A 21,630-nucleotide genomic window follows, 5' to 3' on the forward strand; every position below is an offset into this window, starting at 1 on the left:
TAGCTTTAGCATTATACTATTGATTACAAACAGAAAAATTATCTAAACACTGCGATTATAAAATGGAGGATTCATATTTTGTTATTGCGTATTAAATCTCTACAATTATTAATGATGTGTTCAATTTTTTGTTTTATATTCTTAGTACCTATTTAACACACAAGTAACACTCAATACAATAAATAACTATTCTCATAATAACATAATTAAATTTGATAACATTTGTCATCATAATATCGTGTTTTCTATGTATTTTTTTATGCACCGTAAAAATGGTTCTCTTATGTTTTGTCCTTTCAATCATAGAGTGCGCTAGTTTTCGTTTCTCTACAATAGTTCAAAATTATTACATCGCATTTTCCTGAACTTAGGAACTTGGAGGAACATTAATAAAACCATCAAAATACCTATGTAATGTAGTTGAATTGTTTTGCATTACCTGTATTGTGACATATTTATTTTAGTCATAAACAGAAATAAATTGAACAAATATTGTACCTATAATAATTTATACACAATATGCACAAGAATCGTATCAATACATTTTTATATAAAAATATATCGGAATTACAATTAAGTACATATTCTAATTTCTCTTTTCTTTATCGTAGACAATATTGGCTATCATCGGACCATTGTGAATATTATCATGAGTAGGTATGTACATATTATTATATTGGACACTTTTATTACCGAGTTTTTAATTAAACCCGCCAATTGCTATATCTGGCACCAAGCTAATCTTATGAAATTTCGCCGAATGCTGGTAAAGTAAAAAATCCTGCCCTCTTTCAGAGTCAACGGCACGTGGTATAGCTTGAATTGTCAACCATCCAATTACCTATTATCCATGTACAATTCTAGTATATAGTTAGCATTTTATTATCGAAATATATCACTGATCTTCTGACCAAATGTATCTATTTAAATTAAGTTACATCAATAAAATTAAATATGTCCATGGACCATATTATCTACCTACTTCAGCTCTTCTTATCACCGCACATCCAATTATTGTGTGTTGGGCAAAATGCAGTAATTGGCGCTAAATAGCAAATCACGTTCTCAGACAAAATAATATGTTGCTACTGGGCATTACCGCGTCATTAACAAAGTGAGCTCAACGCACAAAACGATATAAATACAAGCTCGCAATAACACCTACATACGTTATGTTGAAATACAATCAGTACAATCACAATTCCACGCACTACACGTCAGCGCCAAGTAAAAATATATAATATGTATTAGGTATATATTATAACAGCTGAAATGTTCAGGAAACATTATAGACACTAGATTGCTAAATATAATAATTATGTTGAAAATCATCATCTTAGTTATTGCCAGTCAACGTGGGTTTTAACTGCCTCTAAAAATCATCTCCGCTTCCCTCTAACTGCAGCAACTGTTGAGCCAATCAGGCCGACTTGATCGCCACTAATTGATTTTACAAAAATTGCAATATCTTTCTGCGGACATGAAGATTGAGTTAGCTTTGTTTTGTATTACTATTTAAATATTTTTTCTCCCGCATGGGCATATTTTATTTAATAAAAAAATACACTTAGTCAAAGTACACTACTTCAGTGCGTAGCTAGTCTCAGTCCTGGGTAACTGAACCAAACGTAAGGCTTCGTAATACGCTCAATTAAAACCGAGTATGGTGTGGGGCGGGTTTGTTTAGTGTTTATATGTGTGTCGTCTCTGACAGCATCCTCTGCCCTCACTGATGCTGCATCTCTGGGGATGGCATCACTTGCACAACGAATCACCCTACTTTTACCATCCGGTCAAAAATGTTTTATACCTACTGTGTTTATGTTTTGAAAAAACTAATTGCTTTTGGCTATATTATGTTAATTAATTGTTTATATAGCATGTGTAAACTGTCACTTCATTCGCGTAATTCTATATAAGTACCTATATATTTTACAAGTTATGTAAAAAGACACGTATTATTCTGTGACAACAGGTTACTCTTTATTATCAAAATATCCAATTATCTCTTGCACTACAACGTTGTGATATGGCGTATTGTTAATAATTACGGTTAAAGTATTTTAATATTAAAAGATCCATCATCCATTTAGGATCGAAATGACACTTAGCCTTTTTTATTATACATTGGCTGGTAGCAAAATTAATTACAGATGCTTGCCTATAATTCGACTAATTAATAAGAAATACACTGTTTTATAATAAGTCATAGCAAGGTGTACTTATTACCTATTTACAACTAAAAATAATTTGCAAACCTGGTGCTAACTTACCACAATGGGAAAATAACTAATCACAGAGTTGAGTAGCTTTGATTTTTGGTTTGTGGGCACTACCTACTATATGCAATCAACTAAAGTATTTGCTTTGCGACATTCCACTCTCCAATATAGACTCACATCGTAAATATTTATAGTAAATCTTTAAAATTGATTATCTTAAAACTAATTATTGTAACTTAAAACTAGTTAGAACTGTATTGATTAATTATTCTATGGTAAATCATGATAGAAAGCTGTGTAGCAACTATACATACTGTAAGTTTTATGGACAAGGAAATATTAGACGTTTATATTGTTAAAGGACACTCACATTTAAAATAAATAACAATCCACTCCCTCCACTCGATAAGTACACAATAAAGGCGATCTGAAAACTTTTTCACTTTCATTCTTTATAAATTTTATGAAAAGGTATATGTATATCTGGCTTAATAAAAGGTTACTTATATTTATATACCCACTGTCGATCAAACTTTTTATATGTTTAGTTATACGTTTATTCGTATATACCACAGGTTCTCAAACTTCATTCATACTTCATAGATTCATGAAATAAAAAGCGGGAACGAGACTAGTGCATGCGCAGGCGACTCTAGTTTTTCGTCTATACGGGTCTCCAAGCATTCAAGCCTAAAATTGCATCTCAAGAATTTCGGATAGGGATGGGATCGCCGCCATCGACAGAAAAATTTTGTATGAAAAAATATATCGGAAATCACAGACAAATTTACTTCGTGGACTACGTACATGAAATATAAAGCTGCATCCACATTATTACATGCGTAAGCGACTCTAATTTAACCGTATATACAGGACTCCAAGCATTCGAGAAGTAAATCGCATCTCAAGTGGTGTCGTGTCTAGATTCCGTGGGATTTTTATAGATAGAATTTGTCTGCCGTTACCCCTCTAGATTTCCTTAACGCCCCTTATTTTCTTTGCGCCTTTTACTGCCCCCCGATAGCCTCCAGCGCCCACAAGGGGGCGTTATCGCCCACTTTGAGAAAGACTGGTATATACTTATTCCACGAATATGAAAATACAACGGGAACACTGTTTTTTTTTTTAATCGAACTTTATCAATTATTATTGAAGAATAATTATTAACATTAACAATAATTAATAATATTGATAGTTTCACCTAATTCTGCTATTGTATAGCCTTATATTCTTATCGTATAGCTATTTATGTGATGGGTATAATATTGTAATAACATTACAACAAATAACAACAAAATATTACGTGTTTTCTATTGAATAGGTAAGTACTTGTAAAACGTCTGATTTTTATTTAATAAGATTGTAAATACTTTATGGCAAATCGATCGAGTTAATTTGCCTATTTGTAATAAAATTTTATAATACCTACTTACTTATTTATTTTACGTTTTTAAAAAAATATTATAACCACTCTTAAAATCTATTATCGACGTGACTGCAATTTTTAATTGGGTTAGTAAGAATTAGAAGAATATCGTATGGGCCTTCACAAAATGGAGGTTGTATTAACAGATTATTTACAAGAAATGGATGTTAGTCAATTGCTCAACCCAATAATTACATACTCTAAGACCAAATACACATTGAAAAAAAAAATACATTATAGGGCGAAATGTTATCCGCTCGGCTATCGCAGGCATTAAATACTAGGTAATACTGTAATAATATTAGGTTCATCGTTGTTATCATATATAAGATAACATCTTTCATTATTTTTTTACAAATGAGAAGAAAAACAGTCATGCTTAAAGACATTACCAATAATATACAGATTACAATTTATTACAAGTAATATTTATTTTTTTATCAATTAATGTACAATATTTGTCTTGCTTAATTCCGAAATGTCTCTTTTCCACGCCCCGATTTAAGATGACATACATTATAAAATATCACACTAATTTGAAATGTTTAACTAATGATTCAGATTATAATGCCAAGTCTACAACACCTGACATGTAAGATTATAACAAAAAATAAATGTTCTTTTTTTCTTGAATGATCAAGATTAATTAGTATCTATTACACACTTAAATATTTATTAACATCACATATCCAGATATTAGGTACGTACTTATACATTCATGTGTGAAATACAATTGACGACAAGTTGAGAATATTTGTACGTAAAATTTTAATGCTGTAAACTGACAATAATTATAAATAAAAACGCTATATTAATTTTAATTTTAATACAATAATACAGTATAATAATATATTGGATACTCGATTCATCTTCCATATTAGACATAGTGAACCTTTATCGACAGGTGTGTAAAATTGTAAGTATTCAAAAATTTTGAAAAAATAGTCACATGTTATATAAATATAATAAATTACTAAAATATTTACGTGTTTACCCTTTGCTTTACTATAAATTTTCCAAAAAAATCTGGTAGAGTATAATATGCTTCATAGATTTTCACTCCAGCTCTATAATATTCTAAAAATATTTTCTTTACATATTATCTGTATTTATTACCACATAATATATTAATACAAGTAAATATCATTAATTAATATAATTTTATGCGTGATAATCAGGCAAAGAGGCGTATTAGTATTTATAGTAAAGAGTGCAAAAAAAGTGCAAAGAAATGAAATTTATACTCACCCTAAATTTTCTAAATTTGCACAGTTAATTTAGTGAGATATTTGTTGTTTACCTTATGTAAACTTATTTATTTTCATGTTGTAATTAAACACGCGGTTTAAAAGAGAATTCTACACAATATGGTTTAGTAAAATTATTACAAGGACGATGTTTAACTTTCGATTTGAAATAATTTATTAACGAAAATGATTCGCAGATAGTGAAAAAATGAATTTCATTCACATTCTGTACTAATGTAACTTCTTATTAAGTAATTAAAAAAATGTTCTTCAAATTGTTACATAATCTATTTTAACGCCGAAGAAACCCCCAAGAATGAGAACAACAAATCTAATAAATTTAAGTTTAAAAACTACTAAACTTTTGAATAAAAAAAACTATGCCCGTGTCACACAAAAAGGTCCGCGTGTGTTGATTCGCTATCACTGTTATATTATAACTTCTGGCTTCGTCTACTTAGAAATACATATTAGTTAATATAATGTCTTTCTATGAAGACTAAATCTGTAGGTACATAATGATTCTTATTAAAGCATGAAATACTTACGATGTATTGTTATGTTCTATTTTGATTTGTGTAAAATACTATACTTACTATTTTTTTTATTCCGTGTTGTTTTGTGATTCAGATAATATATGACATTCATTTACTGATCATAATATGAATTATAAGTTTTACGTCATTATCCTCTGTACCGACTCTGCTAATAATTCTTGAGAAAACAACATATACATAATATAAGCGCTATATAACAATCGGTACGGACGTATAAATATTTCCTGAAATAGGAACACGCCGTGCATTTCTTTCTGGCTGGATCTGCATTCAATTGGTTTGTTTTTAATTTTCTTTTGTTAGATGGGTTATTTTTAAATAGAGAACATGGCAAGTCTTGCAAAGTAGTGTAAGTGTCACCGTCAGTGTCCGCAAGGAGTGTCCCCATAATTTATCGGACGAAAGAGAAGAACTCTCCAAATCTATCTACTCGTAACATTTAATTCGGCCGATCAGTTATTGCTACCTGATATCTACGAATGAAACTTATTCAGGTTATATTATTTATTGATATAATACTAGGTTCCACCAAAGTAAAAAAGTCATGATAGGATTTTTTCACACCATTGTGTAGGTATACAATTAATGTCTTTTGATGCTTTTCCTGGGATGATCTATTTTTCATATTATCAGTTACTAATAAAATACCGTAGAGACGAGGCGGGTTAAGGAGGGAAAGTATACAAAGTAGGTTGTTAATTGTCTAATAAAAGTATGAAGCTCGTAATGTAATGAAAATAATATAATATTATCTCCCGAATAATAACTTCCAATATTTATTATTTTATCTTGTATTGGGGGAAAGTAATAAAAGTTCCAATACTAAATATATAACTTAATTTCACAATTTATAATATAGCTGAAATGTTTTTTTTTCATTTCTATAAAGTATACTTAGGTATTGATAATTATTGAAACGTCTCTTTGTAAGATGATTTGTATTGGCATATTATGTCTCTACTATTATTATTAGTCTTTGTGTCCATTCAAAATTATAATATGGCCTTCGCAATGGAATCGTCCACTTTCCACACGCGGCTAAATCCTTAAGTTATACCTAAATCATCAACGGTTGCGGAAAATCTTGTATGACGTTGAGTTTAATAAAAATATTATAAACACTATGGAAAACACAAAATCTGACACCATTGCGTGGATTCTAAAATAATCTTAATTTTTATACTGCAAGTGTGTTTATCGATATTTTTAACCGACAACATCCTATTATGAACAGATTACGGTTATCTTAAATAATGTTGATAACTTCACCGTTTTTATAAGTAGGTATCATATTCACCATGTTTCGATGATCATTTTCAATATTTTCATTTAAAATATTCCCTGATTCAAAAATAACTACCACACCGGTGTACACGTAAATATATCTCTTGATAATTCTGTAGTATTAGAACATAGAAATAAATGATAATAATATGGTATGTGTTAATATCTATACATCTTTCTACTATTTTCTAAACACAAGACAAAAGCCTTAGCTTAGTAATGCCTAAATCCGCCACTGTCAACGGACAATCGTTTAGTCCCTTTTAGACACCCAGTCACCAGAAAGACACGATACACCTATTATACAAAGAAGATAAAAATAATCCTTTTTTCTGCGCGCGAACAATACGTTCCAAATCACAAACAAACGAGTACAGAATTATAGCTGTGACCACATAGTGTGATTTAATTGCTACAAAAAATGTGTCTAAAAGACAATAATTTTGTAAAATACACTACGTGTTCTATACCAGCAAAAAGAGTAATATTAAGTATAGTTTTATATTACTACTATTAAATGACGTATATACTTTTTTTCTCTTTAAACCTCAAATTATAATTGATTTATAATGTAATATAACAGTAGCATTTTTCTAAAATACATTCATATACATAATAAACTCACGTTGAGAAATTAGATGCTAAAAAATATAAACTTTATTTTCATACAACAAAAACTTCACTAGATTTAAGAATGATTTAATAAATAAAATTCTTCGCTGAATGAATATAAATTATTTAACACCTCAGAACATACGTACCTCTGTTTTCAATATTTTTCGTAATATGCTTGTTTCTGAGATATAGAATCATATTGCACATTTGACAGAGTTTTACTATTTGAACAAAACACTTGGAGTATTACTTACTTTTTAAATAATGCCGTGACGATAAAGTAGCTTAAGGAATTCAGCGATTACTTGGTGAAAATTAATGATAACTTATCAAATTAGTGTTCACCACATGTTTTTACGACACCTATTTTACTCACGTGGTGATTACTCAATTTATATGAAATACTAGTTAAACTAAACTCTTCTTTATATACAATAATTGCAGCACACGGTTGTCATATTAATATGTTAATAACTATTTTTATATGCTTCCGCCAATTTTATAATGTATTGAAACTATCGTAAGTTGAAATTATCATTGCATAGCCAGCCAATGTTATGTGAAAATATAATAGTTACATAATTAAAACAGTTCCAATCACTTAGATTCCATCTATGGAAATACACCTCTGGGATTCAATCCCAGACAATGTGACAGCTTTCCGCGGAGGAAATTCACAACTATGTCGTGGTTATTCTTGAACGCTTTTCTATTTATCGCTTGATATTTATTGAAATTAAGCAATAAATACGTCAACTTTAGTAAACACATCCACACGGTGTCCGATTGGAACGCCGCTAAACGGTGGCGAGATGTACGGGCGTCGTTTTTCTTGTATCGGGCGTCGCGACGCTCCGGCTCGCCACCTCGAGCGTCGGATGGATGAGGAATCCGTCCCGCGACGTCCCGCTGACTGATTGACGTCCGGCGGACAGAAATACCCCGGCGGACATGCGAGAATTAAATCTAGGGCTTTTCTTCGGATACCGGTTGTCCGTTGCAAATTACTTCAGGAAGTGACCTCACTTCGCTTTTCTGCTTGCCTAGCTACCTCTTCTTATTTAGCAGGTAGCAGGTACGCACCATTAGTTTCTCTAGCCAATTTTTATTCACATTATTCATCGAATATTCTACGTCCGCATTGCTTAAGAAAATAGTCCAAACCAAATTACTGTATTGATCACTTATCCTACCAATATTTTTAAATTCACATTAAAATTATTTTGTTTTCTTGTTTATTATCCGTGTTCAATTCCTATACATGAATACATAATAACAGACCAATAAATAAATATTATAACTCTTTGTCTTTCATAGTTTCATACTTATAGCGAAAAGCGACGTTGCCATTTTATGTATTATTTTGCTAAAATATCAACTATGCGTAGGCATATAGCCCTTACAGTCACATAATAGTACTGTAAATCCATGTAATTATTATAATTTGGTAGGTTTGTTATTTTATTTGATACAATAGCGTTACATTGATATTTAATTGTTATTGAAATAAACGTACAACGCTCAGTTGGTTTACTTTTGCAATAAATTGGCATTTCACGATATTTAATCTTGACACTTGGCAGTACCGATTCCGCACGGATTTGAACTTACGTCACCTCTGTAATGTGGAAAGGATTGATAATTACAACTAATTAATAGAATTTTTACGTAGGTAGGTACTTCGAAGCGAAAATATATGTATTAAAAATATATTAAAATCAAAAACCAATTTTAAAACATGATTATTAATACGAAGACTTAAAGAAAAAACTTTCCAAATAACATTTTTTGTTTTTTCAATTATACTAAGATTTTAAATATCAATCACTATTTCATAAATTCGTGTCAACTTTTTATAAATTACCAAATTTGTCCCCCAATTAGACATTCAAAGCAAAATGCCTAACCATCATTAAATTATGTATAAAAAAATTGAACTTTTAATCAAATTCATTTATTGGCTCTACAGTCCGATATGGGTGGGTCTTCACCGTCTCACGAAAAGGTTTTTTTAATAGTCATTTTGAGCGAAAGCTGATTATTTTTGAGCTTTTAACAGTTACATCTCAAACTCGCGAAATGCGCAATATAATAATATAATCGATATCGTATATATGCTAATATAATCACTTAGCTATATTTTTTTTACAAAAACCAAGCTAATGAACAATTGTAACTAATGTCTTCTTAATTACTATTAACAATGTTGACTATGTGCGTATGGCTTTTGATGAGCACAGATGATATTGTTTTCCTAATACGTCGACCACAGTATAACAAAGTCAGCATGTTGCAGTACAGAAAGTACCACTAATCAATTAAAATATTCCCCAGGACTTTGTCTTCCAAAGCCCCATCGAGCACTTTCATGTATGTCATGTTTACAGTCTTATAATTTTAACCTTCAAATAAGGATAAAGAAATTCTCATACGACCCATCAGTAATGCACTTTTCTCATTCTTATGACCCCATATATATATGTATATCTATATGCTAGACTCACTTCTTTTGGATGTAAATTGATGATTTCACCACTAATAGATATCGTAAAATATAATATCTAGTTAGGAATATTAAATCAGGTGGAAAATGAGTTGCCATAATATTTTATACATAACGTATCATTCAATGTAAATATTACTACCTACGTTCAAATAGTTTGAATACAAATATTCATAATAATAATAATTATAATATATTGCAAAATTGATAAGATATTATTATTTGACTTCATTCTTAAACCAATACTTATCGTGGGACTTATTACAGATTATATTATCTAAAATAAACAAATATTTTGATATTGTAACTTAAGTTTATTAAAATAGTGTCATTCGTTTAAAATTTCTTGGAAACTATTAACGCATTATAATCTTATCTAACATTGATAACACATCAATAATCATTGACGAATCATCAAATAATATGTGATTTATTTATTTCTTGAGTATTTTATTACTTTTTTGTTATTATAATAATTACTAAATATTGTATCTACGTATTTATTTTAATGTATTATGAGTACTTACAAAATATCTATATTAGTAAGTATTCGACAAAAGAGTTTAACTTTATGTACTTTACTCCCTGTAAACTGAGAAAATAAACTGAAATAAATAATATAATAAAACTAACTAAATACTATCATTATTTCAGTAGTTGAAATTGATCAGTTAAAAGAGCCCATAAAAGGTAGGTAGTAAAATTAACCCGAAATTACCAATCTACACATAATATTATAATTGACCAAAGACTATAAACATATTTTTATCTTATCACTAAAATGGTGTTTTACCATAATGAGTTACAGACATAATAGGAAGTACCTATTTCGGGCCTACAACGTTGTAGCCTCTACCTATGCATTGGTGATTTCAATTTACATAGTATTAGACAAAAATAATTCAAACATATACATAGATTATGCCTAAGTACTTTCTTTGCCAATATTTGACTAAAATAGGCAGTTTGATGTTTTTTATACATGTTTGTAGTTAACAGTTGCTGTGCTCTCGGGTGACGATGATGTAATAAATATTCTAAAAATATTATTTTTACATATTATATTGTCTATTAATTAATTTATTACTACATACATTAATACAAGTGAACATCACTTGATCTAATTTTATGCAAGGCAAGGAGGCGTATCAGTGTAGTAAAAAGTGCAAAGTTATGAAGCGTATAATCTAATTTATTATTAACTTTACATTGTTTAACAAATCGTTTAAGAGATAATGATGCATGTTCGATGTGTCCAAATTACAACATAATATTATGTATATTACTCCAACAAAAAATAGACATAGCAGTCGTTGGGGAAAAAAAGACAACTGACTGGTCAATCATTGTAATTATTCACTTATAATTACATTGTGTTCGAACTGTGCGAGTAATTATGTATAATCATTACATTATTTTTAAGCATTGATGTATCAATGTTTTTGAGTCACTTCAGTAAGACACCAATATATTTGGAAATAATGTAACAACTTGCATACGGTAACATAATAATATGTATATTCTATTGTCATTTTTAACCTTCGTATTTAATTATATTTACATATTTTTTTGAAAAAAAAATATGCTTCTTTAGAATCTAATACGCTAGACAGGTAGATGGCTGTATTTGTGGTTGTTGTTGTTGTTTCGAAAATAGTATTTTTTAATTCACATTTTACAACGGTTGTGTATATAATAAAATAAGTGAATTGTATTTTAATGAAAAGATTGCCAAGCGTTTGTAAGATATTAATATAGGTAGTAAACATTGATTATTTTTAAATATCGAAACATGAATGGACTGTTAAGATTTTTGTTTAAATTATTGAATACTAGTAAATATCTTTTCGATCTTTAAATTAACTTAATTTGAATTTAAAATATTGTTCAGGTTCCGCCATTTATAAATACCACACTTATGTTAGTATTAGTGTTCCTGTGACAGCTCGTTTCTCGTGTGATAATTACATACCTACATATTATTTTAATCACAATCTATCAATGTGTACATTTTCATGATATAAATACATACGTATTTATATCACTAAAATTTCTATGAAATTGTTTAAATAAATAACAGGTACTTAATATTACATAAAAATTAATGGTTTAGGTACTCAAAATTATGGTAGATATAAATTTATTGTAAGTAAATTAAATATAATCTCATATAATATTATAAAACTAATATTATGATTAGCATCAATAGTAACCATGTATATTATGTACTAATAATCATTGTCTTAATTTACAGATGCACCATCCTATACAAATGAAACCGGCTGACAGTGAAAATAGAAATGGTGAGTTTTTTTTTTACAAAAAAATCTTTTTTACTGTGTTATCTAATATCTATTGTGAACAATATCACCACACATTATTACACATTTACCTGCATCAGACTCATGTTTGTTTTCCTTATAATATCTACCTACCTTATCCATACGGCGCAATTAATATGCAGTGCATAGGGCGTACGAACATTTTAGGACCTACTATAAACTACTATACAATGTTCCATCTGAAAAAATAAATTGATATACCTAGGTATGTAAACAGAAGATTGATATCGAGTCTAAAATTAACAATACGTATCTACCTAAACCTGGTCTTAAAACGGGTCCGAGTGTGAACTATATAATTTAATGTAATTCATTTTGAAAACCTTTGCAGTCTTTCTATAAAATCTACGTTTTATTTTGAAATCATTTTGTATTAAAGTATAAATTATTTTGGCAAATGAGAGGTACCTACGCTTTTTCCTCTTCGATCTATATTGATAGATGTAACATAAAATTTTATATCTGGACCTAATCTTATGTTAATGTCGATTTTGTATAAAAACTATTTTACCCGGAATAGTGATGCAATGTGATCTACATTTTTTATGAATATGGAAGTGAAATAAAATATAGGATCAATACCTACTGTATTAATGAATTCAATGCAATCAGTATATTTTGTTTAAGAATTTCTCTTTTTCATTGTTTTTCTCGCGAATAAAGATCATAACCAATGTTGAATTCTGCTGTACTAATTCTAGATATAGAATAACATATTAAAATCTTCTAACTTCTGGATTAATCATTATCTACTGAACTACAGATTTTTTGAATGATACGAGGGTGGGTCAATAAGTCCTTAGAAAAGCCGACAGGTGGCGCGACTAGTACTGTAAGCGGTTTGTTTTCATGCAGCGGCACTACCGATTCAGTATGCTGCGAAGTTTCAATCAGATTGGTCGGGTTGTTGTGTGTTTCTCGTACATTTAAAAAAAAAATTTGCTTGTGGAAAATGGAAAAATGGAAAATGGAGAAAATTGAGTTTAGAGCTGTTATTAAACAATTTAATATAAAAGGGTTAACAGCAAAGGAAATAAAAAATGAGTTGGATTTAGTTCACGGCATATCTGCTCCTTCACTTGCAACTATTTATAACTGGTTAAATGAATTTAAACGTGGTCGTACATCAACAAAGAATGAACCACGCTCAGGACGTCCTGTAGAGGTGACTACACCAGAAATGATCAATAAAATCCACGATATGGTGTTAAGTGACCGAAGATTAAAGTTGAGTGAGATAATTGAGGTTACAGGGATCTCAAAAGGTAGCGTCATTTCTATTTTACATGACAAATTGGGCATGAAAAAAATTTCTGCAAGATGGGTGCCGCGTTTGCTCACAGTCGACAATAAACGCAATAGGGTGGTGGCCTCTAAAGCCCTGTTGTCGCTCATGCAACGCAATCCGGATGAATTTTTTCATCGCTTTGTGACTTTAGATAAAACATGGATACACCACTATACTCCCGAGACGAAAGAACAGTCAAAGCAGTGGATTGCGAAAGGCGAACCATGTCCAAAGAAGGCGAAAACCGTAAAATCAGCTGGTAAGGTTATGGCTACTGTATTTTGGGATGCACGTGGAATTATTTTCGTTGACTATTTGGAAAAAGGAAAAACAATAACAGGGGATTATTATGCATCTTTATTGGACCAGCTAAAAAACAAAATTGAAGAAAAACGGCCTCATTTAAACAGGAAAAAAATCCTCTTTCATTAGGACAATGCCCGTGTTCACACATGTTTACGATCAATGGCTAAAATTGAAGAATTGAAGTTCAAATTGGTCGACCACCCACCGTATTCGTCAGATTTAGCCCCCAGTGACTTTTTCCTTTTCCCAAACTTAAAAAAATGGCTAAGTGAACAACGTTTTTTTTCAAATGAAGAAGTCATCGATCGGACAAATGCTTATTTTGAGGACCTTCCTAAAACTTATTTTTCTGACGGTTTAAAAAAAAATTGAGAAACGTCTAACCAAGTGTATTGAGCCCCAAGGAGATTATGTTGAGAAATAAAAAAAAAATACAAAAATAAAAACTGTTTTAATGCTTTTTTCTAAGGAATTATTGACCCACCCTCGTAGTTTGATCGAATGAAACATCGCTGTTGACCATTCGATGAGTAGTTTCATTTCTAGGTGCATTTAAATTCAATCAAAAGAATTATTATCCATTATTTTTGTATACCAAACGAAACAAAAAGTGCGATTTATGAGTGCTCGCTGACAGTACAAAAAAATCATAACACACTGGTGACTTTTTATACGCAGCCAAAAAAGATACGTTATTATTTATTTATTACAATGCAGCGTCCTTAAAAAGACGAAATAAAAACGAGGCATCACGACCCGCCGCTGTGCCGTATCGCGACATCGAGTGACGTGACGTGACGTTCCTTACCTGTGTAAATGTTGCCACACCGTCTAATTGTAGAGATAGCAAACAATTGGCACGCGGATACCGATGTTCCAATAACTTATCGTTGATGAAAATACAAAAATTAAATCTATCAAATATATAATTTATTCTTATTCATATACCTCCCTTCTCTCTGTCTTAAAAAATAGATCAATTCAACATTAAACGCAAATAGGAACGTACGCTAATTTTCGAATGCTTTTAAATTTATTTTATTAAATTTATTTGAACTACATAATTCATAATGCTAAAATGTGTAAAACGATAATTAATTATGATTATTGAATAATTACAAATCAATCGTACTGCGTGCTGTTAATAATATATAAGTACGTCTATTGAAATTACAGGATTTAATAATAGCAACTCTTTTTTTCAACGTATTTTGTTAATTTAGAGCAGCATAATTTAAGCTAATTTTATCCAGTGTTGAAAATACGGAAATCGATATCTTATATTGATAGGTACCAAAATCGTTATAAATAGTATCTATATTCGTTTATATTTATCTTGAATTTAGATAATAATTAATTGTTCGGTTTATATCTTGTTCAGAAGAGCGTACTTCCTTTTACAAACCTCATATTAGCTCCATTCATTTCACTTTTGGATAAATTCATAATTGAATATAAACTATACAACCTTATTCAGTGGCGGCTCTATCTTAGGAACTCAAGGGGATGATACCCGATAACAATTAAATGAATATGACAAAAGAAAACTAACGTTTGTTTCATTAATATCAGTGGTTTCTTGTAACTATACGATATGTTATATTTTATTGTATTATAAACAAATCAATGTAACAACCATTGAAATTAATTAATTATGCATGTAGGTACGTATTAGGTATAAATAGTAAATCAATTTCATTATTGAAATATGTTTTAGTATTTCTTTTCTCCACCCCTATTTATTTTTTTGTCGACCTCTTCTCAATTGTCACCAATAAGACATAACCTGCGCCCTACTAATACAATCATCGGCCAACGACGGTGATTTATCTAGCCATCCCTTCCGCATACGAATGTGAACCATAATTGTTTTTAATGTATTGTGTATAGTGATAGATGTATATTCAGCTTGAACGCTTCGTGTAAGTTTAGTTGATACCATGATAGGATTTTTTGAAAAAATCGTCGTTAGAGTCATGATTTGACTATTAATATTGAGTAAATATACTGCCACCCCTTTTTTGTAAGGTCCGTACATTACACTTAGGTGACACCAATTCAATGAGAAAAGAAATGTTTTTATAAATGACAACGTTTCGTCGCTATAGGATTTGTTTCCCGAATATCCATTTTTGTCGAAATCGACATTTTAATGCAGTTCAATTTCTTTTATCGAACTCTTCCGAAATCATTTATAAAAACAATATATTTTTATCTAGGAACAGAGATATTTTTTTAAAAAACCCGAATACGCCATGTTAAGTTACAATTACTCCGTGGTGTTCTCCCGAATGTCCAACTATTCGTACCTGAATATCCAAGTTAATTTCGGTCGAAATATATCTCTGGCTGAGTGTTTATTTCCCGAATATGACTTTAGCCAATCAAACCGCGCTCATGCCGTGCATCTCGCTCCCACATTCACGCTGTCTAGCTCTAAAACAATCACGCCCACTTTCATATTTTTCCGCCGTCTGGAGACTTCTTTCAAATTTCGTCTTATTGATATCGTTTTTAACGTTACTATTGTTTTAATAGTGAATTCATCAAATTTGAAGAGATCATTCATAGCTGATACATCACCAGTTCGCCCTGAACTTACAATAGAGTTGTGGAAGTGAGTATTTTAACCTAAATAACTGCATTTTGTTTTGATAAATGACACAAAATCCCAACGGTTATATGAATTCTACAGTATGACCGGGCAACTACTATGACGTAAAAAATAATTATTATTTCAAATTATTATTAATCAAACATTGTTTGTCTTTATTTTACTTTTAATCTAGGTATTTCTATGAAAATAAAGGCGATGCTATTATTTATTTTTGAATGCGCTGATAATTAATATTTTAATTTAATATGTATGTTAGTAACTATTTATTTGGTGGATATTATATACTTAGGATATTGGTACCTACCTAATATTAGCAGCCAATGGTAATTAATTTGTACATGCTATTATTTTGTGTTGTTGTTCCTTACAATAGTAAATATATAATATTTATTTGGTGGTTTGTAATAAGTTTAATTGTCAACTATAGAAATATATATATATAATAATATACAAATATATATAAATAGATTTTTTTTTTTTTGGAAAAAGTATTAATATAAAATTGTTGGCAAGTACGAGTAAGTACCATCATAAAATATTGGAGAAATGACCGTGACGTCGGTTAGTAATTGAAGTAGTAGATACCTTATAATATATTTTATCAGAAGTGATTTAAAAAAAATATGTAAGTATGTTCAATTATTAGAATGGTACATTCTTAAATCTTGTGAAATATTCGTTCAATAAAAAAATAGTTAATTACTTAAAAACTATTTTATTACTTAATCCGAAAAAAAACCGAAAAAATCGATTGCCGCGTGTTATTATTACATACGAACTTGGGTAATTACGATCATTAAGTATTTAAATAGTAGAGGTAATTATTAACAATTATCGTGTAAATAAATATAACATTTGAGGCGCGTACTTTTTGACCACTCAGTAATCTGTGGGCCGTGCAGCAATACGCTACGGTCTTAAATCCCGAACGTCCATGTTTTGTCCCGAATATCCATTATTCTGAGAGATCGCTAAAAATTTCCCGAATATCCACAGTGAGTACTTGTAAATAAAACGCATTTTCTGTGCATTTAATGATTTATACCAGTATATTATTCTTGGAATCTATTCTTAGATAATGTTGCAATCATACAGTATAGAAAGAATGATTGATACATCTACTGATATTAAAATATACGACAGTGAAATTTGTTTTTCGTCTCCTGTAAAATTGACATTTGGTCTATTCGGGAAACAAATCCTATAGCGACGGTTTGTTATACGTGAGTTTCGATTTTTTTATATTTAAAACATTTTAACATTTAACTTTTTTATGTCGTAATGGTACTTACTGGTCGATTAAATTATCAAATATCTATCTTGCCTTTCTGATTTTGTAGTTTAACGTAAACTATTTTTTTTACTATGTGTTTCGAGTACCAAAGTTTTAGTACCAATGATAATCATACAGTAGAATACCTACAACTACTCTTGCCACACAGCAGTTTGAGTGTATTTGTTTTACCTGCACTTGCTTACTCGCTCGGGTACAGAGTGCAAATATAGACATGTATGTATGTACACTTAGGTAATCATATAAATTTATATATATATAGATATGTGTCGGTGGTCTCAAACATTGTATTGCGACACTATTTGCAACGTTGAGACATTTCATGTAGGTATTAGATTAAAATTGACACCAGTAGCATTAAAGTTAGTTTTATGATTTTACTGTGATGATCCAGTATTTTTTATAATAAAATATATTTTCATAGTTCATCAATTATTAGTAGGTAAATAATAATAATAATAATAAATATAATATGATCTGACTATTTTGCCTACATCCATGTCTTTATTCATATGTCTAAAAATATTGCTGGAGATGTTGCATGGTACGGATGCATTATATCATACGTGATTAATGCAGGAATACGATGATGGTTTGTGGTTTAATGCAGTGCCTTTCTTGCAGTAGACTTCCCCATACATTATGTTTTCCAAACCGCCATTAAATTAAATAAAGAGTACTTATCTATTATTATTACGGAAGAAAACGACATTAATAATTATATTTTGATTTTGATTACCTACCATTCATACTTACTACTGGAGTGAACTTGTGGCAATCAACAGTCGTGTGAGAACAAGCATTGTTAGAAATCCATGACATACGAATCGATTGCGTATATAATATTTAATTATTTATATATATATATATATATATTATAGTGTTCACATGTCGTCAGCGGCATCGGTTAGTGCTTACTCAGTGAGAAACACTGACTGCAGAAAATAATATTATAGAACTTATATACATTTTTAACATACAAATTTCTCACGAATCTAATTACCAATTGCAAATAAAAACTTTTACCCGAGTAATATGTATGTTAAAATACCGTTCACCGAAGGCATGGGATACTCAGTGTCAGCATTATTGAATCGTGAGGGGTTCAATAAATAAGCTATCACGATTGAATGAATATCTCACTCCGCATTTTATCTTAATAGATAACTGTCACTCTGTATCATCACGGCTCGGGCTAAAATAGCTACTTCGCTGTTATTTTTTATTATCGTACCACTGTACTTGTGTCAATTCGTCAACTAAACACGCAACCGCTCTCAATAATCACACTTCATTACTGATCATCAACTCTCCTCCTATCTCATACTTATCACCGCAAAAAATCTAAGGAATTGATCCTCGTTTTTATTTTTTTCCAAAATATATATATCAGATTATAATAATGCTTCTATGATCTTTGTTGGTATATTTCACAGAATATCAGATAGCTATTAAACCTCCACTCTGTGGAGGCCCATATGATTCTATTAGGATCGGACATGATCGAAAGAAGAAAAGAAGAATTAACTATTCGTGAACCCCTTTTTAACATCAGAAATTCCTGATGATGAATAGAACCCTTTCAATGAGTGAGAACATAAAATATACTTTGATTTATGAAACATGCTAGGTATATTACAAAAGGAACTAATTTATCAACCAACCGGGACTTCGCGATACACTTTCAAATGGGATAATCCCGATCATATCTAGCCGTATGATATGTAGGTCTAAGTATAAGTAGGTAAATAATATTAACATATTATATATACATATTAGTTATTCATTACACCTAGCCAGGGCCGGTCTTAGCAAGTTTATTTATAACAAATTAAATTATATTCCCTCCCAAAAACGATTAGCGATGGGGGTTGCATAGGAGTTTGAATTCTTATATAAAAAAACTTTTTTTCTGGAAATCGGTGTTTTGGTAATAATTATAGTAAAACTATTCACCGAATCAATCTTTTGAAGAATCACGTCGGAATTTCCCAAGGTTTCATCAGGAGTTATCCAAATTTTGGTTATGACATCCTTCCTCTTAAGTTTAATTATTAATTATTTTACTATTATTATTATTATTATTATTAAGTATGCAATATTTACTGAATAATATGTATACCTAGGTAAGTACATTATTTTTATATATAATAATATATACTTTTTTCAATCGTATAACTTTTCATACAATTTTCGTATTATTATCAAGAGCAAAAGAAATGTGTTTCCACGTCGATACTTTATTCAATTTTTATGACATTTAATATAAAATATTAAATCATTTCGTTCAATTACCAGATTATTTTCCGCCACCCAGTACAATATTACTAGGTGAGTATATAACAGATGCGTGCGGTGACTCGGTGAAGACGGTGGTTAGGCATTTTGTTTATTATAAATGGTTTCATATATCAAAACAGCCAGTTTAGTGACATATTCAATATTTTATATTTAAACTGGCCATCTATAATTATAAGCAGAGTGTATGTAGACAGTCATTAAGAAAGGGACAGAAATATCCATATGAATATGACGGATTTTAAATATTTCCTGTCACCTCGCCTGTATTAATTAATAACGCAAGTAACTTCACCTCTTTTTTAGAAAATTTTATATGAAAGTCTTAAAAAAGTTAATTGGTGCGCTGCAGACAGCATCTATAAACCGCACGTCACTGGTGTATAGATAACGGAAGTACGAGTTGGTAACGTTAAAACATGGTTGAAACTTTAAAGAGTTTTTGGGTTGATAAAAAGTTGTCTAAAGATATATTTACTCACCCATACCTTACACGCTGTTTAATCATAATCCTAAATAAGCATCAAAACTTTGGTCTTTCTTTGCTGACATTGCCAACAGCGCCTCGGCTCCGGCATGGATGAATGAATCCCCACATAATTAATTAAACTTTCGGCAGATCCTATTTAGACGTTGTTTTGTAAGAAAGCACGAATTGTTTTCTTTGAGACGGTTCACTTTTGTGTTGTTTAAGTGAAACGTCTTTTAAAGTGCCTCGCGCGGAATTTTATTTCTTTGAGCCGAATTGAGATATTCTAATTAGCCTTCGTAACAAAAAAACGTGATAAAATCATGCGGTTTCTTGAACGTAAATAATATAATTAGGTCTCTGGATCATTAGTTATTCATAAACTTTAATAAAAAATGGTTTTTATTCAATTGTCATTTCAGTAAATCAAATCTATCTCGGTGTGGGGCCCGGCTATAGACCAACTGCTATAATCAAGTCTTTACGTCACAGCGCTTCATACACTGTTATGTCACGTGGTTTTTGTCAACTATTATTATAACTAGACAACATAAGCAATACATTTTTGAAGTTCGTAGAAGAAAGAAATTGAGAGCTTATTCAATTTTAAAGGCTTTCTTTTCTATTTTGATTTTTTGTCATCAGGTCAGCCAAGTCAACTACTTGAAATATCCTTCAGACTCTGACTACTACGTATTTTCTTCTAAGGCTTCAAGTCCAATCCAAATTAATATTCAGCCAATAGTTTTGCCTTCCCCCGGCTCCCCATTATCATAATGATGTTTCTCGTCAATTATTACAGAAATAACTTAAAATGTGCAAACGGTATTAATTCTCCATGAAAGTAGGCCAGGGATCAAAATTTATTAGTCCTAGACTGTACATAATAAATAGTGTGACCATTCAGCTGGTATGTTTAGCATAAATTATCCATGCATTTAGCACTCGTGTGAATACATCAAAAGATGCATTTACAATATAACTTAATACAACGACGTAATGTGAGCTATGCAATGACATCGACAGCAGACTGCACAATGCACATGCATAAGTAATCAGCATTGACAAATAATATTTTACCATTACAGGCAGGGTTACCAACTAACTTTTTTGGGGCACAGTTAGGCTTTCTAACAATATTCTCGTAAATATGCAGACGTTT

General features: G+C 30.4%; 1 protein-coding gene across 11 annotated transcripts in view; it reads left to right on the forward strand.

Moving 5' to 3' along the window:
* LOC147078430 (CUGBP Elav-like family member 1) overlaps window positions 1-21,630 on the forward strand; it is an 807,474-nt gene that overhangs the window by 703,712 nt on the left and 82,132 nt on the right. For all 11 annotated transcript variants that reach the window (XM_085959510.1, XM_085959523.1, XM_085959480.1 and 8 more), the window contains one exon: window positions 12,109-12,157. In XM_085959510.1, the coding sequence (XP_085815636.1) occupies window positions 12,109-12,157 (49 nt within the window). The remainder of the gene's footprint in view (window positions 1-12,108; window positions 12,158-21,630) is intronic.

The sequence above is a fragment of the Rhyacophila brunnea genome, unplaced genomic scaffold, assembly GCF_057557595.1.
Source record: "Rhyacophila brunnea isolate RB1 unplaced genomic scaffold, BYU_Rbru_1.0 scaffold_11, whole genome shotgun sequence".
NCBI lineage: Eukaryota > Metazoa > Arthropoda > Insecta > Trichoptera > Rhyacophilidae > Rhyacophila > Rhyacophila brunnea.